Source organism: Leuresthes tenuis, unplaced genomic scaffold (genome assembly GCF_036924035.1).
Source record: "Leuresthes tenuis unplaced genomic scaffold, fLeuTen1.0.hap1 SCAF_5, whole genome shotgun sequence".
NCBI lineage: Eukaryota > Metazoa > Chordata > Actinopteri > Atheriniformes > Atherinopsidae > Leuresthes > Leuresthes tenuis.
Genome location: NW_027325359.1, coordinates 17,210,256 through 17,236,260, shown reverse-complemented (window position 1 = coordinate 17,236,260; position 26,005 = coordinate 17,210,256). Strand labels below are relative to the sequence as shown.

Sequence of the window (26,005 nt, the reverse complement as noted above, 5' to 3'; positions counted from 1 at the left end):
TCTGTCTCAGCAGCCCACAGACTTTTACTCCCCCAAGATTATTCCCCAAAACACATCTCCCTTAAAGGCTGGTCTATGCCGGATGTTTTTTATTGGACTGGGTCAGGAATCAGCAGGTCACACAATGACATCCTGAATGTCCATCACAGCCAATCGTGTGGGACCCCGTATTCATCCTCCCAGTGTTAGCAGCTGTTGTTTGTGTGCTGTGGAACTTTTGCAGTTGTGTTGTTCCTTTTGATGCATGCTCTGAGTCAAATTCCCGATCATCACCAGAATTTGTTTCTACATGATCCTCATATAATTATCCTTCCCTTCACAGCCTGTCTCACTGTCTGCTGACAACAGCTCATTGTGTCCCTTTTACTCTTACTGCTGGTGGAGGACTGTAAATGACTTACACGCTACAATTAAGAGCTATTTATCTGTTCTGTGCCTTCATCAGTTTACAGGAGCAGGTGTATAAAACGATCTGTTTTCATTTAAACAGATTCTTGGAATACAGAAGGTCAAATGCATGGGAAATAGGAGCAGACTGTATGTGGATGTGTGAGTGTGTGGTCGAGTTCTCTGATTGTTTTTTTCTCTTTCATATTGGCTCGAATATCGTATGAGAGACCTAAACATTTTTATTTAATTTGACAAATTCTTCAGGTGAAAATAGTTTATTCTTGTGCCATTTTTCATTTTGTAAGAATATAAGATGGGTCAGATTCAAGGCCGTAACTACCATAGAGGACACCGAGTATTTTTTTGTTGTTGATGTTGTTGTTGTTGCTTAAATTGTGGTGATTTTATATTTGAAAAGCCAAAGTAGCACGAATGTTTAATAAAACAGTGGCTCAGTTTGGACATACGTGCTGCGCATCATCAACAACATGCACCGTCGCTATGGTAACTACCACACACAAGTCGGACGTTGATGTTGTTACCGTTATTGAGTCAGTCAGTCACACCTGTCACTGGAAGAGGAGCACATCAAGATAAAATGTAGATGGAGAGCAGTTTAAGTGGTAGATAACTGCGAGGGAAAAAAATGCATTTTAATGTGGAGATATTTTTATTGCAGCCCAGCGTACAACTCGGATAGCAAGGAAACATGAATCAAAGTTGTCACAGTTTATGTTTTTTTCTGTCACAGTTTATGTTTTAATAGCCTTGTTTTCAGTTTCTTCCAGTTTTCAGGTTATGTTCTTGCCATGTTTTTCCCCTGCCACCTAGTTTCACTCATGTCACCTGCTTCATTGTCATCAGCTGCACGTCATTCACTAATCACTCCCTCCACAGCATTTAGTCTCCTGGTTTCCTTTCACTCATTGCAGAATCCTCACCAACCCTTCATGTTGTACCACTGAAAGTTAAGGCTGGTTTCCTGCCTCATAGTATTTATTCATAGTCTTGTTCCTTTATTTGTTCATAGTTATTCCTAGTCTTGTCTCGTTTTTCATAGTTTTGTTTACTATTTAATTCACAGTTTAAGCCTTTTTTTTTTTTAATGCGGCTCTGCCGCTCCCTCTGTTTTGCCTTGCTCCCTGTTTTTTAAATAAACCCTTCTTGAAATGAAAGAACTGCGTCTGGGTCCTACCTTCCACCGTTCCTGACAAAAGTTTAATTTTGGTTAACTCCGTCAGTACCGGTCATCAATCAATTTCCAACACCATTTGAGTGTTGGAAATTGAGTTGAGTCAACATACATTTTGCGATTGAAAATTAAACGTTTATGCAGTATTGATTTCTCAATGTTGGATGCTGCACCTGTTGTATATTTCTGCCGGAGCACAACGCAGCAATACTGCACAGTGCAGATGTGCGGGACAGGAAGTCGTGCGCTGAAACAAAATAAAACACCCGGTTAATTTTCAAAATAATAAATGCTTTTCTGTGGTAACTTGCCCTTACTTCATGAGTGTTACTTCATAATGGTCCTTCAAAAAACCTCGGAATGCCTCATTTTTACCTCAAATTTCAAAAGCTCTGCACTGCCCTCAAGGTTTTTTAAGATTTCTGACATATCTGAATACATGATGTTGAAATGGCGTAATGTTTTAATTTCTATAAGTTTAGTATTTGACTGTGTCAAAATTCAAGAGTTTTATTTGTCACATACATAATCATACATAGTACAATGTGCAGTGAAATTTTCTTTTTACCTGCTATCAAGAATTAAGGATAAGAATTTAAATATAAATATGTCGAATTAAAAAAAAAAAAAACCTTAGCACAATAATTTCACACAAAATAAGAAAAATGCTTCAGTAAAAGTGTTGAGTGTAGCATATTAAAATAAAAGTATAAAAAATTTACAATATTAACAATATTATTGACGTTAGCATTAAGGTGCAGGTGAGTGAGATAGTCCAGTTTTTTTTATATTCGTCACTAAAGGGAAAACAGGACAGGGAGGAAAAGGCTGAGCCAAACCAAGCTCATCTTTGGGGCAAGCAGCAAGAAGAGGAGCAGTGAAGAGAGAGAGAATCACTATTAAAGGAAGAGACTATTATAACTGTATATGTTTTAAAAGTATAATGCATGATAATTGAAGTATTGTGTAAGATTATAATAGAAATGTGTTCAAAGGCTGGCTTTCCTTAACAAGAGTGAACAGATTAGGCACTATCATCAACATGATAGTCTAATAGGGCTTGGGTATCTATTTTAAAACCTGAAGGAAATATGAAGCATTTATCCTTCTGTCCCAGGACAGTTCATTCCTTTTTATTCCTAATCCATGAAATTCATTCTCCAGTTTTACATTGTCACTCATTTGCAAATCATTTAGGATGAGGCTGATGTTCTCTGATAACAAACAAAACAAATAAACCTAAAAGTCATGTTTTTGTTCCTTTAAAACTCGGAAAATGGCCAGATTTAAATAACGAAATTTCCAGGGTGCCCTGTGTACGGCCCTGGTCAAATTTGACTATGGAACAATCGTTCCATAGTCTATTAGAGAAGGTTGTGTGCGCGATCACATCTGTGACAGAAAACATTTACATTTACTCATTCAGCAGGCGTTTTTATCCAAAGCAGCATACAAGTGAGGAAACAGCACTGTAGCAATACATCCTGGTCTGTACATTTAGCACTAATTCAACTTAAGTCTATCTAAATGACAGAGTAGAAAAGAACAGATATAGTGGTGCAAATAAGTCCAGAATGGTAAAGGTGTTGGAAAAAGGAGGCATTCTGGAGAGAATAGCCATGTTAAACATTAAACTTTCTTTAAAACTGTAATATATATATATATATTCTAATGAAAATTGTAGTTAAAGTAAGATTAAAGAATTGAATAGTGAATTTAATAGTATTGCATCTTTCATGTCAGCCTTACAAAACAGGTGCACTGCCTTGAAAAATCTTTATGAAGGATGTAGCTGTTGCTGTATTTATTCATTTGTGTATGTATTTATTTATTTTACGCAAATGATCAATTTCATTCTGAAAAGTTTTGAAGCATTGGGTTGACTGATTACTTTCCTTATGATTAATGTTATTTTTAATACTTCAGTAATTTGAAAAATCAGATGGCCTATTTGACTTTATTGAGTGTGTCATAAAAAGTATATATTTTCTGAGCATCTCACCACTAAATATTGATAGTGAAAAAGTCCCAGTTTTTATTTGTCAATGTAGACAGGGCCAAGTAAACAAATAAGGCGCGATACACACTCTATGTTGTGGATAAATAAAAACAATCCCCTTTTGTCACAATTCTATGTAACCTTTAAACTAATTTAAGCTTACGTGTATTTGAATTTATTAGTATATGTATTATTTATTTTATGGATAAACGAGAAGGCCCTGTAAATTAAGAAATGTTAGAGGTGAAGATGGCCCCAGGCAAAATGGATATAAAGCTCTTGTCTAGAGTATCAGAATTGCCGAATTTCCCGTTGTCACCAAATGCAGCACAATATCGTTAAATCGGCGCACGTAAAAGTTGTCAAAACGCGTGACGCCATCAGTACGCGCCTCACAGAGAGCTCTCCCATTGGTAAGAACTTAAATATTTCTAAATGAATTTTATTTTATTGTTTTATTGAATTATTTTGTGTGTGTTATTTCTTGGCCAGTTTATAGTAGAATTCCAAAAGCACGCGCTGTTAGCGAAACTATCAAACGCAGCTGTTGGAAATATTCTGTTGACTCATCTCCATTTCTTCAAAGAGTCAGCTAACTGCCAGCAGCAGTTGATCAAAAGCTAACAATTGATCTCTTTAAAACACAAAAATTGTATGGTTAAATTAGGTGTTTTTGTACCACTGTGTGTTTGGTACTGCTTAGCTAGCGAGTCATAGTTTTTCACTTTCAGTATGTCAGCTGCTGTTAGCTGCTGAGCTCCAGAAAACCTCACTGTCTTCATAAAAGCAGTCAAATAAACTTTCATTTTTGTCGTCCACAGCACCAGGGTTTGACTAAAGTCTTAAAAATGGTGAGTAAGCTCGACTTGCTCGTTTCTCTTGTACTTCACAGTGTGACACAAACATAGCATCCCTCCAGCCCGTCAACAGGCTGAAACGTCCCTGAGCAGCTCCCTCTGGTCTCATGACAGCATCTGGCCTTTTGCTTGAAAACAGTCTTTCAGCTGCGCACACCTGAGGCTATTTGGATGTCTCAAAATAAACTTATATACAGTTACAGGGGGGAAATGAATCCTCCACAGTAGCTTCAGTGATTCTACTGAGCAGCACTCAACCCCTCTTTGTTATTCTGATGAAGATTGTAAGAAGTGCCAACATGCTATAAGGCAGTGGTGTTATTTTGCGCGACAGTTTCCACCAAACATCCATTTATTAACACAATAAGATTTTAATCATCTGTTGGTAAGCTTATCAGCACTCTACTGCCACTAAGGAGTGTCTAGAGCTGATAGAGATCGATGCTAACAACAATTGGGGATTTTCAAAGCGAGAAATCATCACAGGTCTATTATATACAAGAGGATTTATTTTTTGTCCTTTCTTTTCCTAACAGTCTCGACGGTATGATTCACGAACGACCATCTTCTCCCCTGAAGGTAAAAACTTGTCAGCAATGTTGTCTTTTCTTCTTCTTCAGAATAAAGAACAAACCTGTATAACTCACACATTTAAACCTAAGGCGTGAATGTTTTTGTTTTTTCTGGCGTTGTCCGTGCGTCCTCATCCTCACAGTTCTTTGTGCCGCTTGCAGGACGCCTGTACCAGGTCGAGTACGCCATGGAAGCCATCGGTCACGCAGGCACCTGCCTGGGAATTTTAGCCAATGATGGCGTGCTGCTGGCTGCAGAGAGGAGGAATATCCACAAGCTGCTGGATGAGGTGTTTTTCTCTGAGAAAATCTACAAGCTGAATGAGTGAGTCCCTCAAACTTTCACTTAAGTGTCAATTGTTTGCTATATTCTGTGGAATGCTTTAAATGTGACGCACTGTTCTTAAACGGTAGCTACATTTCCATAGTGTTTACAGTGTCAGATTTACTGATGAATAATGTAGAGCAATCTATATTTCTAAAAGAGCTGCAGTACCCTGTGATTGCAATGATAACACACCTGTCCATTACCACACAGAGACATGGCGTGCAGTGTGGCAGGAATCACATCAGATGCCAACGTACTGACCAATGAGCTGAGGCTCATAGCTCAGAGGTGAGCTCAAGCGCTAAGTCTTATTAGTGAGGGTCATGATCACCTTTGTGTCTCCAATGGGGCCAGAATATGAATATGGATTTGGCAGGCTGTGTTTCCTTTTGCAGGTACCTGCTGCAGTACCAGGAGCCAATCCCCTGCGAGCAGCTGGTCACAGCGCTGTGCGACATCAAACAAGCCTACACCCAGTTTGGAGGTACGGATCACCACCACCCTGCTCTGCTTTTAGACACGTCTCATATCTGTGAAGCATTCAATGCACTTATCTCAATGGATGACCCAGTGTTGTGTCTACACAGAACAGACAACATTGCAAAGAATTGTGTCTTCAGGCACTTTGTGACTAACTTGTCTAGTTCGACTGCTATAAAATATTGTTTTTGCACCAACAAGGTGATTCTCAAATACCTTTTAACAAACAATTTGGGCTTATAGCAGCATGATGTGCAGTATGTCCTCAAACAAAAAAAAAAAAAAAAACATTTAAAGTGGAGACAAGTGGAGGTCAAAAGGAACTATATACAGAAGACTAACTGTATCTGAAAGTGATGTCCTTAAGAAATAATTTTTTTTTTTAAATCCAGCAAAGACCTGGCACAGAACCTGAGACATGTATCTGGACCTCCAGTTGATCCATCTGTTCATCTACTATTCACAGAAGCCTCGTCAGAAATGGTCTCCATGGACTGTCAAGAAGCCCTTCTTAAGGAAGGGAAACAGGGAGAAGTGTTGAGTGTCCCAATTGAGTTTGTGTGTGTTTGCTCTCATAGGAAAGCGTCCGTTTGGAGTGTCGCTGCTCTACATGGGTTGGGATAAACACTACGGCTTCCAGCTCTACCAGAGTGATCCCAGTGGGAACTACGGAGGCTGGAAGGCCACCTGCATCGGAAACAACAGTGCTGTAAGTCTTGAGGAAAGGGCCCGTGTGGCAAGTGTACGTAATAGGTGGATTAACTTTGCTTAAACATGAGAGATGTGTTCCAGAATGTGACAAAACAGCTATTCCAGACTGTGACACCAGAGGGCGCAGCTCCACAGGAGCTCTGAAGACACAAGCTGTGGCCTCAGTGCTGACTCTCGGAGCAGCTGAATTTGTGACTCTCAGTTCATGGTTGATTTTTCACAATGTTGCACACAAAGCATTGTGGGTAACTGAACCTCCTCGGACCAGTGCGTGCACATTTTTGAAGTTTTGACAGTAACATAAGTACATTTTGTTTTTAAATGAGGGCCTGACAGTGTTAGCCTTGAACTACTCACAGTGAGCTTGTTGGAGTTTTGATGGACAGATAGTGAACCAGTGAGGACAGGTGAGGTTTATGTGTAACTGGAAGTGGCTGGAAGCTTTTTATGTTTACAATGGCTTTCTCTGCCCACCTGTAGGCTGCCGTGTCGATGCTGAAGCAGGACTTCAAGGAGGGAGAGATGAGCCTGTCCTCTGCCCTCGCCCTCGCCATTAAAGTTCTCAATAAAACGATGGATGTCAGCAAGCTGTCTGCAGAGAAAGGTAGTTGGATTCTAAAATTCCCAGATCTCTGGCGTTTTCGAGCATTTGATTTCCCACAGTAAACTCGGTATCACACTAACAGCTTTTAAACTGTCAGTGCCGCTGGGAGATTTTGTTTTCAAAAGCCGGATCAAACATCAAAATGAATTAACATTGCGACTGCACAAGTGGGAGAAAGAAAGATTCAATGAACACCGAAACATCCGAGGATAAATCCAAGTGACGGAGAAAGACACGAATCCTCTTTTGATTCAAACGGTTTATGTGAACATTGTAATAAGAAAAGTAAAACATGATCTGGTCTTTACCAGGTCTTTGAAATTAGCTGTCTGCCTCACATTTGGCTCCAGAATGCTTTGGTTTGTAGACAAGTTCATGACTGTCCAGGTCCTGTGGCTGCAAAGCAAGCCCAGATCATCAGCCCACCACCGCCGTGCTTTAGAGTTGGTATGAGGTGTTTGTGCTGATATGCTGTGTTTGGTTTCCACCAAACTTGCTGATGTGAATTATGATCAAACATCTCCACTTTGGTCTCATCTGTCCAAAGGACATTGTTCCAGAAGTCTTGTGGTTTGTTCAGATGCAGCTTTGCAAACCTAAGCTGTGCTGCCATGTTCTTTTTAGAGGAGGCTTTCACCTGCAACCCTATCAAACAAGTCACACTTGTTCAGTCTTTTTCTAATTCTACTGCCATGAGCTGTCATGAACACAGTCTGACTTTGGGGAGAACTTGCTGCGACATCCACTCCTGGGAAGATTGACAGCTGCCGTGAATGTTTTTCCACCTATAAATAATCTTCCTCGTTGTAGAATGATCGACTCCAAACAGTTTGGAAATGACCTTATAACCCTTCCCAGGTGGATGGGTCGGCAACAGTTGCTTCTCTGGGCTCATTGCTGATGTCTTTCTTCTTTGGTAAACAAACGAGTGCTAAAAGGAAATGTCAAACTCGCATCCATCAGGTGGGCTGAAGCGTAACTCTGAATTAACATCACTTTTCTCCCTGGAGCTTATTCTGTTGCCACGAAGATACCAAACTGGGTCAACAATGTACTTTGGAGGCGTTTCTGTATACTTTGGAGACAACTGAGTCATCTTGATGTATCCACCTTAAGCAGTCAGGTCTTCCATTGGGGGCTGATGTTATTGATTTAACTCTGGAGGGCCTGTCAGTATGTTTAGATTATTAGGATTGATGGCATAATACGAAAGTGATTTGGAACAAACCACCAGACTCCTGTTCCTCATGAACAAGACTAGGACCAGATCATGGTGTCATTTGGTTTAGCCTATTGTGTACAGACAACAGTGAGGTAAACACCAGGTGACACGTACCTGTTCCTCCTGTTTTCATATGAAGTCAGGTGCTCAGTGTTTACACATGGATTGTGGGCAGGTCAGCTGTCTGAGTGTGTGTGTCCTCAAGCCATCGCCATTTACGCTTTCAAAACACTCGCTGCAAGCTGGAGACGCCGTGTCTCCCTGAAGAATATAGAGCACATGTGACACTGTCTGTTAAAGAATGTATTAAAACTTTTAGTTTCAAAGCTGTTTTTTATGTATTAACCCGTTTGTTTTTCTGTGCTTGTTTGCTGCGTCAGTGGAGATCGCCACCCTGACCCGCGAGAACGGCAAGACCTGCATCAAGGTGCTGAAGCTGAAGGAGGTGGAGGAGCTGATCAAGAAGCACGAGGCCGAGGAGGCCAAAGCCGAGAAAGACAAGAAAGAGAAGGAGCAGAAAGAGAAGGACAAGTAGTGGTGCCTGGCAGCGCTTTTTGGAGAAGTACGAATGTGAGGTTGCGAGTGTGTATGTTTGCATGTGTCGTTTCTTTCAAATAAAACCAAACCGATGAGAGCTAATGTCAAGTTATTTATCTACTTGGTTGGTTTTTACCTTATGAGGTTGCTGGAATCTTTTGAGACTTGTTACACCACAAATTTGAACCCATCTTACCAGATTTCGTGCTGCATTCAGTGGCCATTGTGAACAAAGAATTTCCTTTCTCCAAATGGAAAAATAAAACTCAAATAATACCCCCCCCCCCAAAAAGTTGTAATTCAACTAACTCGACTATGGAATTCTACATCATTTCCCAAAATAAGAACACTCGCACAATGTAAACCCAAAATCTTTTTTTTTTATTTATTATTCTTGAGCTGACAAAATGGTTCATCTTGTGGCTTCTTGCGCTTCTGTCAACATGTCTCTTGAAAAGCAATCTTTGGCCGAGTCGATGATGATGGACTTAAAGGTCTAAACGTCTACATTTTACAGTTTTCTAACCATTTGGGGGCAGTTTTCTAAAGGTAAGGAACAGTCTGAGCTGCGGCCTGCTCTTGGTTGTGTCGGTGCTGTTGTTGGTCCTTTAGCTTTGCTCTGATGTGGACAAAGAGCCGCTTTGTGGTGGTGTGAGACTAAGCATTGAATAAATAATGACTGTCGAGCGACAGCTGTCGTCTGCGGTTTTCACTTGTGCTTCTTCGCTCTTAGGTTTTGGTGCCCCATCTTCCCTCATCTCAGGAGCCTATGCATTGTTAGCTTTTTGAAAAAGCGATACCACTGTGAAGGTATAGAACGGCCTTCAGACATTCGCACAAATGCAGCTACATAAAAACTGGAGTATTTTTAGTCCACTTTGAGGGTTTTAAGTCATTTCACTCTTATATGATTCATGTGGATTTAAATTTTCAACATTGGATTAGACATAATGTAATCTAGAATAAGACAGATGGTCTCAGCATATTTTGTATGAATTGTGTAATGCATACTTATGCAAGACATAAATTACTCAATCTTTGCGTTTCTCTTTAACTGGGGATGGATGTTAATACTGAAAGCTTTGACTTTCAAGCTCAGTGGCATTCTTGATCATTGCATTAGTCAGGATTGCAGCTGCAATCTTTATTTTCTATTGGAAAATATGCTAAATGTGGCATTGTGATGAACCTGAAACATCCAGCTCCACAATGAGAACCCCACCTTCAGCTGAAGATCATACTGTGTAAACACCAGAGACTGAGCAGCCAGTAAACAGACAGATTCACTCAGCAGTTGTCTGCCAGGTCACCGAACAGAGTAGAAGAGGAGAACATTTGAGAACATTTGATCTGCAGCAGTTTTAGCATCTTCAGAGCGGATTAGCTGCTGACGTGCTGGTTTTAAGTCCACAAACCGGATGTTGGAAAGTGAGACAGGAGGACGTGCGCAGAGGCAGTTTCTGAGAAATGCTGGCCAGTTAAGTGCAGCTGATGCCGTAACCGCTGATCAGCTCCCATCTAAAGGTGAGTTTATGTAAAGTGACCATAAGATTAAGGCCAGGAGGCTCCTAACAGCTTCTTGTTTTTGGTTCAGGGGATTAGTGGCACAGCTTCAATGTGCTGCTGTGACATGATGCTGATAGCGGGGGATGGGGCTGGTAAAAATATATGATGCTCCAGCAGCAGGGGGCTTGCAGGCAGACATGAAGCACCATACATGTGTCTTTTTAAGCAGCAGTTCACATAGCAGCTGAATATCAGCATTGACGGGGACTTTTCTAAACATGTTCAAAGTTCTTCTTTTGCTTCAATTCTACAGTAGAAAGGAAAGATTTTACAAGTCATGTCAGAAGGGGATTTAACCAACAAGTAAAGGTATTTTTAGAAATGTGTTTGTTTCCTTAAATTTTTTACCAAGACGTCGACATTCGCAGCTCAAAGCTCTGAATTCAGGCCCGAACAGCTTTTCACCTTCAGGAGACAAAAGGTTGCTGCTGTTTCCAAGAGCCTGACAGAGCAGCTGAGTGTGTTCTGGCCCAGGCACTGAAAATAGATCCTCACATCAACAGACTTGGAAGCTCGCTGCCACTTATGGCGAGCAGCGTCTGGGGATTAGAACATGAGTCATCAGTCGGCTGAAGCAGAGCAACTGCTTCAGTTTCACGAGATTTTTTAATTTTTTTAAGTTTAAAAAAAAAAAAAAAAAAAAGGAAAAACACAGAAGACACTTTTATTTAACAACATTTATTGACCCGCCCTCCCCGAAAAGACAAAAAAAAAAAAATAATAATCTGTATACAAGTGTGGATTGTCACCGAATAGTTGCCAACTAAACCACTGCGAACAAACAATAAGTCCCTACAATATCACAACAAACAGAAGAGAAATATTCAGATAAAAATATACCTCTGAAAAACGCCAGAAATTGATATTTCCTAACAGCTTACAATCAGGGCTCAATCAGTAGCAATGAAGACTGGTATGATCGGAACACATGCAGTAGGAAAACCCCAACATGGGACAGACTAATATTTCTGAGTCAGGTGTTAGAATAAGTACGGAGCGCATGGGGAATGTCGGTTAATATTGCTTTACATACCATGTCAGGTTAAGATTAGCTGGATTTTGTAAGTAAGATCATTTGAATCGACGGCAGACAGACGGGATTCTTTGGCGGTTTGTTTAGAGAACTAAAATCTAGAAAACAAATAAAACAAACAAAAAAAAACTATACAGGATTTCTTCTGGATTTTAACTCTACTTGCATATATGGTATTCACCTGAGGTGCTCCTGTTTGAACCCAAAAGGGTGCAACACAGCACAGGTCTGAATCTGCATGGGTGAAAACTGACATTCAATAAGACTCGAGAGTAACCAACAAAAAAAAAAAAAAAAAGACAAAACAAACATTGCACTCTCCTCTTTAGGCACAAAAGCGACCCTGTCCCACCCACCCCAATTTCAACGAAGCTTTTAACTGGTGCAGGATTGTACTGAGGATGTCTCCACACAGCTGAAAAAGGCTCGACTTGCCTCGGTTTTCACTTCTCCCGTATCTTTAATACATCTCAAGTCACGCAGCCGTCACACAATACATTTCTCAGGTTCTGCCACTAATTGCCTCATCGAAGATGGGCAGAAAAAAAACAAAACAGAAACAGGCCTGTGCTCGTTTTAAGTTTCGTTTCTGTGTGCCACACTATCAGATATATCCTGTTACGCTTTTAACAGAAAACCGAGGATGCCCAGCTGGGTGACTTCAATGAAATACTCGAGAAGCTCAAACAGATTCTATCATTAAATGGACATCTGAACACAAAGTAAAAGTAACTTTTTTTTTTCCTTTTTAAAAACCATCCTACAATTATTCAGCTTATGGTTACAGAGTGAGTGATGTGTGCTGGAATGATGCCTGAACAGGTTTGCAGAGGGAACAGTAGAGAAACGTTTAAAAAAAAAAAAAAAGAAAAGAAAAAAAGGTCATGAGTAGCAGATCTGGCTTTCGCCGATCTATATCATAATGCAACTATATTTTATTCCCTACTTACACCCCTAACGACATAGCTTGTGTGGTATACAGCACTCAAAGACAAACCAAAGTCTCTTATATATAAAAAAAAAAAAAAAGAAAAGGTAGAAGCTGTCAGAGGAGATATGCTGAAGTTTAATGTAAAACGCCACCGTCTCCTGAATGTCCAGCAGTTGTTTGTGTTGTTAACGACAACACAGACAAATCATGTGCTCAAAAGAGGAAGCGGGGGTGAAAAAAAAAAAAAAAAAAAAAGGCCAAATCACACATGACATAGTTCAAATTACACCGCTCCCTGCTTTTCCAATCTCTTGTTGTCTTCAGGAGGGGGAGGTGGGGGTGGAGGCATTGGCGTCGGAGTAATCTGAAGTCTGTATGAAACAGGGCAACGCAGCCATCAGCGATGGGCGATATTCGAGGTGGAGGGTTGTTGTCGTCAGAGGGTAAAAATCAAGGCAGGTTTGGTTCAGGAAGAAGAATGAGAGAAAAAAGAGAAGAAAAAAAAAAGGAAAGAGAGGGTGTGATTGTGTGGGTGGGGTGAGGGTGGGAGGTGTCAGGAGTCGGTGGTAGTCACTCTTCATCCGAGCTGCTGTTGTCCAGAGAGTAAACCATGAAGGCCAGATCAGGCCGGGCTGGTACCATTGGGTTACCCGGCTTCACCATCTCGAAGCCCATGTAGTGGAACGTCTTGATGATGGACACTGGGGGGGTGGGAGAGAGAAAGAGATGCAGGTCAGCAGGAAAACCTTCATATGTGGGCCGAAAAAAAAAAGCCCAAAACTAGCGCAGAAAATTCAAACTCGGGGTCTATTCCACCCCTCCTCTCAGTAAACAGAGATCTGGACTCTCTTACACTCTGAAACCATCTCTGCATCTTTACATTAAGTATTAATGGCTAGCAGAAGCAAACCCTGCTGCCTCAAAAAAAAGAAAGAAAAAAAAAAAAAAGCAGAATTTTAAAGCAGCAGTCCTTACATCGATCTTCTCTGCTTTTATGGAACCACAGGAAGACGAAGTTAACTTTGAGCTTCTCCTCTGCGAATTCGAGCAGGGCGGTTAGCCTGAGGACGACACGGGGAGACAAGCAAGTCAGCGACCGAGGGAAAGAGGAGTGGTGATGACGCACAAACGCCCCACCCCCCCCCCCACTTCTTTTTACATAAGCGCTGAAACTTTACATAATAATGCAGTGGCAGCTGCAAAGCTGGCAGTGGGCCTGCAGCAGGGAAGGTTACTCTGTCCGGGGAGCGATTACAGCAAAAATAAAAAGCCAAAGGAAAAAATGCCAAGTTATCAGCAGCAATTCATTCGTCTAAGCACTTCTAGCTTTGAAAGACCGTGATCAACAGCCTTCAAAATAAAAGAAGCTCATCGACTAAACTGCTCCAGTCTAGAGGAAAAATGGATTACAACATACTGTCTGCTCAACACACACACACTAGATGCAGCATTTTCTGTGTTTTAATGGAAACATCCTCTTGAACGTACCCCTCTTTACTTCCTTCCACCAGTGGACCTGCTGGAATCTCCAGGAAGAGGCTGTCCTCCGATAGAGCTGTATCCCAGGAGGCCGAGCGGCGTTCACTCAGCTGGTAGTGGAAGCGGAGGAGAGAGGGGTTCCCACTCGCTGGAGTAGCCTGTGTCACTGTTAACTTGTCATCCTGCAGCCACACAGCGAGGGGAACAACAGATTCAGGGTAAGGAGGTTTCTCAAACCAGATTTACGTGCACAAAGAAGCCAAATCAACATTAAGTCGGCGCTCTACGCTGTAACAGACAACTTTGCTTTCTCCATAAACCGATTTTAATTTCAAAGCATAAATTATTATTATTATATAATTATTTTAAAAGCAGAAATGTGTTTTTTGGGCAGCTGTAGCGTCACCAGATGTGATGCAGTCTTAGTCATCGACACTCAGATGTGTCAGAAAAATGTGTGACGACCAACTTTCACATAAGAGCAAAAAAAAAAAAAAAAAAAAACCCCCAAAAAAACTGTCTCGTTCAGAGCTGTGACCGAAATCTGCTTAAGAGCTCACTGAGGACAGATGAGGATGTTGATGACAGTTATGACTGATCCGTCTGATCCCAGATCTCTAATCCGCCCCCCCGAGCCTGTCAGTCACATGTCTGGGGGACAACCTGACAAGCGTGCACACACGGTTTAAATGGATTTAAATGAAATAAATCTGAGCGCGCCCAAAGGAAAGCAGGTGAATGAAAGTATTCAAGCATGAAATCCAAAATGGATGAGAAAGAGGCAGATTAATTTTAGTTTTAGCTTTTAAAAGTGACTTTGCAAAATAAGGGTACGACTCATTAGCGCTCGTGTTTTGTGCAGTCAGAAAAAAGTCCCCGAGGGATGAAGCACTCAGCACAATTACTACCTGAGGTGCTTACAGCATATCAGAACCGCACGTGCACACTTTATCCTTTTTTAAAAAAAAAAAAAAAAAAAGGAAACTGTGCCAAGTTCCTGATCTATTTTATATTTATATAAATATATCAAATAAGTCTACATGTACATTTTATTCTGACATTCCACAACTGTAGCTTTGACTGAGTCACAGTTAAGAAAACGTTCATCTTTTATAGGCCAAGAGCAGCACCTGAGCTCATCTTCTGTCTGGAACAAGCAGTCTGAGCCCCCCCCACCAAAAAAAAAAAAAAAGCTGCCTTCTTTTGATTGGCTGACATCTAGAAGCCTGTTGCAGTTGTATTGTGAGCTGCACTTCCAGTACACAGTGCTGTGAATGTAACTATTAAAAAAAAAGAAGAAACTAAAAATGGGCATTTGGCTTAAAGGGATTACATTTACACAGGTTAAATCACTCCAAACTTTAGCCATGTTTTAAGCTTTTCCTCATGAGCCCCAGTTTTAAATGGGAAAGAGTGACCTGTGTTCATGTCACACTAACAGCTGAAACAATGTTTTTGGTGTTTACTACAGCAGCAATGAGCCCGATATGTGCATATTAAAGCATGTAACCTCGCACCGTTAATGCCTTCAAGTAGCACTTGGCATTATTGGTCGAAATGCTGCGTGGATACAAAACAGTTCTATTACCTTGTGTAGTAGCACGCCATGAGAGTGATCCCTGACAGTCCCTCGCCCACCCGGGATCTTCAGTTGTGGGTGAGGGGCATCAGGAGCACCACAGAGGCCCCGGAGCCTGAGGGATGGAGCTGGGCATCAAAGACCCCGCTAACCAGGAACTGCAAGGACAAAGATGAACCACTTTCAGATTTTTCTCCATCAAATCTTACCCTCCATTTTAAAACAAAAGTCAAATAATCCCACAAACACTAAAAAAACAAAAAAAAAAAACAACCGCTAATAAACGCCGCACTGCAATGACAACGCCAGAGAAATGAGGATTAGCTGTCAAACTAACAATTAGACAAAGTTCTTCTCAGTTTTCTACAAAAACAACCTTTCCTGCGTCGATGTCCTGGTTTCGTTAGCTGCTTCCAAAGACGTCTGCGTGCATTCAGTGTTTCTTACATTTAATCGCTCACACAGCAGCGATGCGACTGGGCCAATTTCCTACAACAGGACTGCTGGAATATAACAGCCGGGAGCCTCCGTTTCATCTCCGTCTCTTGACAGGCGTTTTTGTGCAAACAGAGCTTTGAAGACTTGTCAAGAAAAGCAGCAGAAGTGAAACTGAGCCACTGATCATCAGCGATGATGTCAACTCTCTGCTTGTCACATTGCAGGTGAAAACGCTTTGTTAGAACTCTGCAGACTCCTCCCCTTTGTAGTTTCAGTAGTGCTACATGCAGTGTTGTTTCAAACCGGAGCTGTCAAACAAGTTTCTTATCAGAAGAATTTGCACTTTGACTGTAACACAGTCTCAAACCTCAATTTGATTATTCAGAGTTCAGTATTTCCTCTTCTAATGTGTTAGCAGAACAAACCCAACAAGCATAGGATTGCTTGGAGTTAGTTCGAATCCACAGACTCTCCCCCTCAGAGGCAGTTTGTTTATTATGACGAGCCCGCCACACTGACCGAATCTAAGCCTGTGATTTATTACTGCATTCAAAGAGTTCCTAATGGGTTGTGCATGTGGTGGGAGGCATTTATCATAAACAAGCACATGATCCGTAAACACCTCTGTAAATAGCTTTGCGAGGCTTTTGGCAACACATCCTGGGCGTTTTGTGTTTCAGACAGGGTGTCGGACAGCAGAAGGACTGGAAAAAGAAGGACGCGGGATCCTCGTTTCGCCAAACTTTGGCCTTTAAACAGCACAAACGTCCTCCACCTCCCGGGTGAAACTTTCCCCTGCGACTGCCCCATTGTCTTTAAGCGCAACAGGGGAACTGACCCGTTTTGTCAGCGAGTGCCAGTCTTCGAGTCACGACCTACATGCACCTGTGTTTTCTGTGGAGGGGAGGAGGTGTGCCGCGGTTTCCCAGCCGACCGGACAAGTTACCTGGGCGACCTGATCTGCACAAGCCAAGAGAGCGAGCAGTGGAAAACAAAGCAAACGATGCCCGGCCTGTTCATGTTGCAGCGGGCACTCTCGTCTCTCCAATTAGTTCTTAGCAATGCAGAGATGACATATGAACTGATGCATTACATCAGTCTCTTATTCGTGCTATTTTAGTGCACCACTGCTTCACATCCTCCAGAAGTGCATTAAGATTTGACCAAAATACTAACACTAACAGAGCTGTGTTACAGCATTTTAAATATTGTTTAGTGTCCAGTGTTTACACCGATATCATAGTAGGTATTTTGCGAGTAATCTGAGCGTATACAAGTGCAGTGGAATAATTTTTTTTAATCTTGCTTACGTGAAGTAATAGAAAACATTTTAGTATCCGAAAATTGTACTAAAGTACAGCAAATGAGCACTAAAACAGTCTCGGACAGCAAAAGAATGGTCCCTTCTAAAATGCTGTGCGATATAAAAGTTGACACAGTGCCAGTAAAACATTGCTGAGAGCCAAGAGTTTGTTTGAGTTCACAGACACTAAACTGATATTGACTGACTTGGGACAACAGGTAGGATGCAGATGGATGAATAAATAAGAGCGCTTGCCAAGATGTTAAGACCTACTTCTCCACCCCCCCCCCCCCCCCCCGCCCATCTGCCCTTGATGGAAATACCAGCTTGTTTTGAAAGGCAAAACAAGCCTCTGACATTTCAGACACCCTCTCCACCCTCCTCCTGCAGAGCTGCCCTTTAGCTGCCACCCTCCCCAATAAGTCAGAAGGTCACCCTAAAAACAGAATATGGGTTATGTCTTCAAGTCGATGAGTGAGACAGACTGTACCGGCGTGGAGGCCAAGCGCATTCACAAGCTCGGCCAGTATTAATATGCCAGTGAGGATTTAGTCGTCTGTGTGTTTCAGTGAGACACAGCGATGCCAAGTGCGTCATTGTCCCGTTGTGTTGGGAGGGGGGAGGGATTTTTAAAGGGATGAATGCTTCCCACTGCCCGGTTGCTCTTCCTGAGCAGTGAGTTGTTATGAGATCCGATTCAGGTGAATTGTTTCAGGTGGATGAATGGCCCAGTTAGGACGGGCTGCTGAGGTAGAGCCTGGCCAAAAGTCAAAATCCACAGAAGTCGACCATAACAGGAAGCTCTCTGACAGCTCGTCTAAAACACCAAGACACAGCAAACCCGTTCACACTGTAATTAGCACCTTAGTCGTGGAAAAATACTCACGTCAAACTCAGACTGCGCACATCACATAACTCAAGAGACTCAAAAGAAAAAAAAGGAACCAAAAACTTTACTGAAAGTAAATTATTTTCAAAAATAAGTTAAAACAAACCGAAAAAAGAAAAAAAAAACCTTCTCCAAACCCTGGAAGTGTAGCAGAACAGTGTGATGGAAAAGATGTTGAGACAGAAACAGGAAAGAAACACGTGCTCTGAAACAGGAGTGTGGAAGGATGTATTCCTGTTAAAATCCATGGCTCTGACCCATGAACCCACATGGCTGTGCACGACTGGTCAGAACACAGAGGTTAACAGATCACATCCAAGCCAGTTACACAAGCTCTGAAAGGGGTTAATAAAGAAAAAAAAACAACGTGAAGAGCTGAACATCTTCTTAAAGACAACAGGTATCACGGAACATAGCGTTAAACTACTTAAAAAGGACACTGTTCGAAAGGTTGACTTAATCCTGGACGCATTAAACTTTAAAGGATGCCTTTTACAGAATTGTTCCACCCAATTAAAAAGCTGTGGAATGTCACACCTGCATTAGCTGAACTCTGCACGAGCTTCGCCCGTGCATGCGCGCTCTGGTATGGCTGCGGTGAGAAGTGTGCGTGTCTATTTAGACTCATTTTGATATGCTGCCCAAATGTCTTTGAGCGATAGCTGTGATTAATCAGCTGCTCAACCAAAAACAACAACAAAAAAATGTCGCATAACAACTTTTGTCCAAAGCGAGGTCTTCAAATGTCTTGTTCTGTCCAACCAACACCCCAAAGGAAGATAGGAGCTGACAGCGTAAGAGAGGAGTCAACGCATCCATACAACCGAGGTGTCAAATAGTCCAGCATTTCAGTCATTTCATAACTCAACCGATCATTTAAAGACCCAACTGCTCCCAAAACTCTCCCCTTTCTTTGTCAGTTTACGCCTTCAGAAAACAAAACCTCCAGCAGGAGCGTGAAAGCCGAGCGCGGTGCTTCCACCAAGCAGCTGGAAGTGGATCCCAGCAACCACTCAAGAGATCCGTCTGTCAGTCAATTAAAGGGGCACTTAGCTTCCCCATCGTATCTCAGGATAATTCAGCCATTTCTGAGTGAATGCCCCCCACGCGCGCGCGCACTACTACCACACACAGATTCCTTTGATGCTTGAGAGGTGAACCCGCAGAAGGGGACGGGGTTATGTAACCAGACTGATGTAGGCCAGTCTCTGCCTTCAGCTGAAGGGGTCACAGCCGTTGTTGCTGTGGCTAACAGCACCGATGGACCCCCCCCCCTCCTCACCCACTGCAGGTCAGATGATAAACCCAGAGAGGGTTTTCTGTCTCCGAGTGCAGTGGTGGACAAAGAGAACATTCACGGAGCAACTCGACCGTGAAAATGCTTCAATGAAAAATAATCATGCATCACTTATTAAAGGACAAATCACCAGAGAAATGACCCAATACCCGACCCGTACTGGGCTGACTACGGTGATGCAATAAAGCACAACACCCTGGTGTATGCTCACAGTAAAAGGTACTACAAGGCTATGCTCAGTATGCACAGAGGCAGAAACCCCAGCCTCAACCTACACTATCAGATCAAGTGATTTTAGGTAATCACAGTCAAATCTAAATATCTTGGTATATGTCAGGTCATATCAGGAGTTATTTCAGAGTCAGGCATCCAAACCAAAATTCCATGGCATCCATGTGTGAGAATAACGAATAATAAACTACATCTCTCACTAATGCCATTCTACTCTTAAACCATTTGTTTTAAATTGGCATTAGCCTGTAATTGTACCTGCTGTGTCGTTAGGTTAACGAGGTTATTCAGGCAGAGATAAAAACGGTCGGATTAAGTTTTAAAAGCAGGGAAACATAGAGCAGCTTGCAGGTTCCGGAGTAAAATTATAGAAGCAGAGGGAAACTGTGGTCGAGAGAGCGTCAGTTGTTTAGCTAACCACCACATCTGCCTATAAACATGGCTGTAGTTCATTTAGACTTACAGTTAGTTCTGCTAATGACTGATTAGTAAATTTAAAGGTGTATATCTGGGGAATTAACAACCGTTTTGCATTGTTATGTCCATCTGCAAACATACAACCAAGAGCTACAGTTTGGTTCGTGCACAGCGCTTCTGCCAGTTCAACCACCGTGTTTCTCGATTTTTCGCGAGTCCGTTTCCCCCTTTTCGCGAGCTACTAGGTTCAGAAATAAAAACACCCTGCGCTGTCATGGCCGACTGAGAAAAGAAAAGAAAAATAAAGCAAACAAAAAAAAACAAAAAAAAAAACCACAAGTGTTTACGTTTGTTTTCAATGTTTCTGTAAAAATACGAACATCCCCCTACCTTTCCTCTGTGTTCAGCATGATAGCTTCGAGGAAACACGGGTCTTTAGATCCTTTTTGACAACTAAAACTATTGCTTTTCAACAGGAGCTCCACAGATATGTTCAGCATTCGTAAGTTGACACGAAAACCTGACGATAGTTAAAGCCTCTAACGCGAGTGTTTACATGAAAGGACGACCTGTGCGACTCGCATAAACACAGCAGCTCTGCAGCTCTCCGCTAGTCGGCTGCTGGTTTTATAGCTGCAGCAAGGCATCATGGGTAATCCACCTCAGGTTATTTTTCTCCAGTAAAAAAAAAAAAACTACACAACAAAACAGATCAAACTCACACATAACGACAGGTGCAATCACGCTATTCACTTTATTTTGGAGTGAATTTTTTTTCTTTTTAGACAGCACTGTAACATGTGTAACCAACAACTAACGGGTAACTTCCGACCTTTTTAGAAAAAAATAATCACCTGTTTCCTTTTGTTGTCGTTTGCTTTCATTTTCGTTTTTATTGCAGGCGTAACGTTTTGCCAAGGTGACAAAAGCGTCCATAGCTTTCATATAGACTGAGTTTGGTAAAAATTTCACAGGTTAGTTTGAACTATTCTAGCTTCAGGTGCAAACGTGTGCTTAATTCTCCATGTACCATGGATTAAACAGGTTGCGCAAGTTTATAAGTTTAGTATATCCTCACTTACTGTTCCTGAGGTTATTAACGATAGAGAGTAGGCCTAAAAACATAATTTTACTTGTCAAACAACGAAAAGTAAAAGAGCTAAAAGCTGTCATGATGCACTGCAATCTAACCCTCCTCCTCCAGCCCCTTAATTTTATTCTAATGGCTTTTTCTCCTTCCTTAAGTACTGAATAGTACTGAACAAACATCAGAGTTAGACTCATGATGTAAATGAATGAAAAATATAACTGAATTACCACAGTATAACTAAATTACACAAATGCTTTTCTTGTTTGGTTGATGTTAACCGCCATTGCTGTTGATGTTTTTGTGGTGCAATTTCAAAAATATCTGCTGAAAACTGGAGAAAAGGGGAAACCAGACTAAGGAACAGAAACTTCTGTTGCAAGACCAGTCCTGGCAGTGATTAAGTTGGTGATCAAATGTGATTCAAAATACAGTTTTGTCATTGTATAATGCAATGTTTGCAGAAAGAGGCAGTCCCCTCTATGTCCTTCAAAAGTGTGAGATAATTTACATGGTGTCATCTTACCTTAAGGTGACCAAAAAGGTTCATGTCTACTCTATTCTCCACTTAAAAACCTACGGGTCCGAGGTTTTTTTTAGAGGGGCACCTACCTGTCATTTGCTAAGATAAAGACTCAAAAAGACTCCAGAGCTGTGCATCATGGTTGACTTTGACCTCTGAACACTGAGAAAAACCTGTGCTGGAATCACTGTAACAGGAGGAAAGATCCAAAAATGACCACAAAAGTTGTGTTTTTCCTCTTAAAATGTCTGCCTGTCCCTCACAGTCTTCAGCTTGGCTCAGATTCCCATAGTGTGAATCCGAACATAGACCCAGTTATGTAAGGAGGAATGGAAAGCAGCCCTGGTACCAAACAAGTTATTGGATTAGTAACAAGATAGCAGCCGGGCTACTTGATCCTGGCACACACATCACAGAGTTAATGTTGGAGGTCCGGCATGTCTGGGTGAGCAGAGGACATGGGGGGTCAATGCCACATGCCTGGCTCCACAGAGTGGCACATTTGTGATGTAACGGTGAGTGAAACCTACGAAGCGATAGCGTGAGTATCACAGTAAATCCTTCCAGGATTTGCCTCTTCAGAGAATTCCACAAGAGGAAGTTTAGTCTTGAACAATGAGGGCAATAAACAAAACCTTGAGTGAATTCTAAGTTTGGATTTTTGAGAGAACAGATGATTCAAAGAGCAGATGTGGGTATTAAGAGCTTCAAAAAGGTCTGCTTTTGATGTTAATTTAGAACAGTGATGTCCATCATCAACTATAGATGTACTTCCTTGAGCTGTACTAAGATACAATAGAAATAATTAAAACGAGCAAAAACAAACCAAAGCCACTAGTCAAGCCGGGGCCTCCAAACAGGAGGAAGATACACAATAAGCTGAAGCCAAAACTATTATAACTGACTAAATATGGCATATTAAAGTTTGAACTTCAGAGGTCATGAAGTTAACGTAAGAAGCACCATGCAATAGTTCCTGCAAGAGATTTGAACTCTCACAAAACTGTTAGCAGGGTCCCAGACCTTAATTAGCTTGCAAGTTCATGCAAATTTCAAAGCTTTCCAAGTTATCTGACTCCTTAAACCCTGCTCCAAAAATCAGCAGCCATGGGCTCCTCTTAGCAGCTCCCCAGCACCCTAAAAATGTAACCAACCGATGCCAAGCAGGCTAGAGGAAGACAGTTCGTTATAACCGTTTGTAATCAGGAAGAGTCAGTTAATCTGAACGGTGGAGATTAAACTGAGGTCTGGAAGGTGAAGAAAACTCTCAGAGAAGTACTTGTTGGATTACTAGAGAGGCAAATCAAAATGACAGTTCACTCAAAATTCAGCAGAATTCAACAGGACTAAAGTGGTGAGGCTCTGTCCTACTACAAGAATATAACCTTGATGACAAAGAGAAAAGCTTTCCTACATTCCCATCACAGGATTAAACGTCGGAAGTTTGCAAACTGTATTCTCAAAAAGCTTGATACACTTTGGAATCAGGTCCTGTGGACTGATGATTATTAAAAAAAAACTTTTAGGTGGAAACAAGCAAAGCTGATTTTCATGAAAAGAACAGCTCCAACTGTTAAGCACAGAGTGGATTGAGCTTGATTTTTGTTTGTGTTATAACCACTGGTACCGTGAACTGGTAGACAGAAGTATTGATTAAGATAGGAGGTACTAGAAAATAGTGGAAGGAGATGAAATAAGTGGAAGGAAAAAAAGACAGATGACGATTAAATGAAAACGGCTTCTAACAGGAGGGCATGGTTTATGCTATTTACATACTGAATATTAGAGCTTGTTAACAAGCCGACACTGTAGAGTGGAAGGCAGACTGATGGCCTAATTATGCCTCAGCAGAGAGTATATCAGACATTTTTTATTTCAGTCACCCAGAAACCACAAACAAGTAAGGAGACGGAGGTCAAATTCTTGGCCTTATTACTGGCAATGCAAAGAAACACTGAGATATTGTTTAACCCACTGCCCTACTTGCTCGTTGTCTGTCTCACACACTGTGTCGGCTTCCACCTGACAAGCTGACAACTTGACTTTGTTGGGTAATAAAAGTGACACACGCTCAGTCGAAAACCAGTTTAGATTTATTACAAGAGTACAGATTTCAGGTAAGAGCCAACATTTCTCAGGACTAACGTGTAACAGCACGGTAACCCAGACCGAGAGATTGGACTGATTATTGTATTACCGCCTCGAGCGTATTAGCATATCAAATTAAGCACTTCATGCTTGTTTTGACAGAAGAAAACTAAGAGTAAGGAGGAGGGCACCAACTCGACCATCGAACATTTGTAGAAAATGGAATCCTAGGATAGGAACACAGATTTTAACTGGAGCAGATCCTGTTGGTGGAAGCGGTGAAATATCTGAGCGTGGAAACAAGGAATCCTGCTCTCAAACTGAAAAAGTATGGCCTTCTTAAAAAGACCATACTGAGGCTTTTCTATATACTTAGTTGCAATCTGCAACCTCACTGCTGGATATCACTAAACCCTTCACACTAATCCTTTAAGTGTTTACCCTCTTTTATCAAAGAGGTTATGTTATGCTTTATGGACTTTTTGCTGTGCCTCAGTGTGTTACATTATTTTTATAATAATTATAACGGTTCTGCCAAGTTTCAAAGTCCAAGGTCCCCATCAAAGTGAGGAGGCTATGATCCCGACCTGCCTGAAATCCCTTGTTTTTAGTCCGGCCTTCTCTTCCTGTACTTAATGACATCACTGTGAAATGTATCTACATAATACCTGCCTGAACTGGCTGGACTGGGCGCCTGTCTTGCACTTTCTAAAGAGCAGGCTCACCGCTTAGTGCATGTGAATGTGTCTTGCAACTTTTCATATGCTGTTTAAGTGTTATATTTAAAGCCACAAATGTCCACCTCGTATGCTACATAAAACGTCAGCATGTTGGAGTTCATCATGTGGCAACCAAGAAATCCTCGGTAAACCCAAAGCATTTAGAGTTTATTATTTCATCTGAAACCACTGCTCATATAATGCAAACATTTCATCATAAAGAATTCAATATTAATATCATCTTGACATTAAATGAGCATTCAGTGTCTCGCTGACATAACTCCAATGCTGGATTGTTGGAGACACATGTACAGCAGCAGCAGACGAGAAAGCAATCGGAGCCCACGTTGAATCTCAGGTGAGCACTTCTAAGTTTTCAGGACAAACTGCCCCTCGGCTGCCTATCATGAACTCCCGCGCAGCTCCACAGAGTCGCACATGAGCGGCAGGCTGAAAAACAAAAACACCTCTCGTGTTTCAACACATCTCCTCGATGCCGTTTGAGACCGCGGCGAGTGAGCTGGTGTTTCGCTCTTCACATCGAAAACAAAAGGCAGATTGTGTGAACCGCACTGGACACTCTATCTCTGCTTGCAGGATGAAATATTCAGCAGGAGCTCGGTGGGGAACGGTGAGCTTTGACAATGGAAACGGGCCTGATCAGAGGTGTTATCTGTGTTGAACTACTCCCACCTCTGAGAGCAATTCTCTGCCTCGATTTTTCTTTTTTCTTTTTCTGTAAAAACGTGAAAGACAAATGCACAAACCACAAGTTATTTCGAGTTAGTTTACATGAATTTCCTTCCTTGCACAACAACCCTCGAAGCAACCTCTGACCTCTTCAACAATACGTGCTGCGGCTATGACTGAGGGAAGTGATGCGGTCTGACTGTTGTTTTCAACGAACCTCTGCACCTAACTGTTGGTGCAGAAGAATTTCTGTTTTTTGCTGTTTTTATTGACAAGAATTATTTTCATTATTTCTCTGTGCTTTTCTTTTTCATATAAAGTGGGTGTGGCCTTGTTGGAAAACAAAAACGTCACGTGATATCAAGGACCAATCAGGATTCACGAACAATCAAATTCCCGAATATTTCTTTATCTAAATTAGATCTATTTCCATTTTCTTTGTTGTTGCTGCTCATTTAGTGATGAATATTTGACATCATATAAAATACGTCCACATTTCATGGACCTTTACACCTTTACATTTGACAGCTTTTTCTTTTTTCTTTTAGGCCTCTGCATTCCCACCTGCTTCTTGCATATGCTGCATTTAGTAGTTTCTAAACTTGCGCCGATGTTTCTAGGCCTGAGAAAAATCTCAAACAGTTTGATAGATTGTGATCTTACTGTACAGGCTGCAGGATCATGTTTCAAGTCGGATCAAATTGTGGAAAAACATCCAACTTACGAACAACAAAAAGGATCACACTTGCATCTTTACACTGTTCAGAGGGAAAACACAAGAACGGGGTCACTGTGCTTGAACTGCAGAACCCATCTTCAGGTTTCATGTATACAGCTCCTGCT

At 41.6% G+C, this 26,005-nt stretch overlaps 2 protein-coding genes across 2 annotated transcripts; one reads left to right on the top strand and one right to left on the bottom strand.

The window, feature by feature from the left end:
* Positions 1 to 3,948: 3,948 nt before the first annotated feature.
* psma4 (proteasome 20S subunit alpha 4) lies at positions 3,949 to 8,974 on the top strand. The gene is made up of 9 exons (XM_072386310.1): positions 3,949 to 3,994; positions 4,403 to 4,432; positions 4,975 to 5,017; positions 5,173 to 5,335; positions 5,549 to 5,626; positions 5,734 to 5,822; positions 6,397 to 6,527; positions 7,010 to 7,133; positions 8,736 to 8,974. Exons 2-9 carry the CDS (start codon positions 4,430 to 4,432, stop codon positions 8,888 to 8,890), a joined length of 786 nt encoding a protein of 261 aa, XP_072242411.1. The 5' UTR covers positions 3,949 to 3,994; positions 4,403 to 4,429; the 3' UTR covers positions 8,891 to 8,974.
* Positions 8,975 to 12,663: 3,689 nt separating this feature from the next.
* On the bottom strand, positions 12,664 to 20,643 carry oaz2a (ornithine decarboxylase antizyme 2a). The gene is given in 6 exon segments (XM_072386309.1): positions 12,664 to 13,123; positions 13,398 to 13,483; positions 13,911 to 14,083; positions 15,490 to 15,570; positions 15,572 to 15,638; positions 20,446 to 20,643. Coding segments are annotated over 6 exon segments (648 nt in total). The 5' UTR covers positions 20,556 to 20,643; the 3' UTR covers positions 12,664 to 12,992.
* Between the last annotated feature and the right edge of the window lie 5,362 nt (positions 20,644 to 26,005).

Excerpts from the sequence above, each read along its gene's own strand:
- psma4 (XM_072386310.1), top strand. Across the intron at positions 5,336-5,548 it reads AAAATCTACAAGCTGAATGA|AGACATGGCGTGCAGTGTGG; the intron begins GTGAGTCCCTCA and ends ATTACCACACAG. Across the intron at positions 7,134-8,735 it reads CAAGCTGTCTGCAGAGAAAG|TGGAGATCGCCACCCTGACC; the intron begins GTAGTTGGATTC and ends TTGCTGCGTCAG.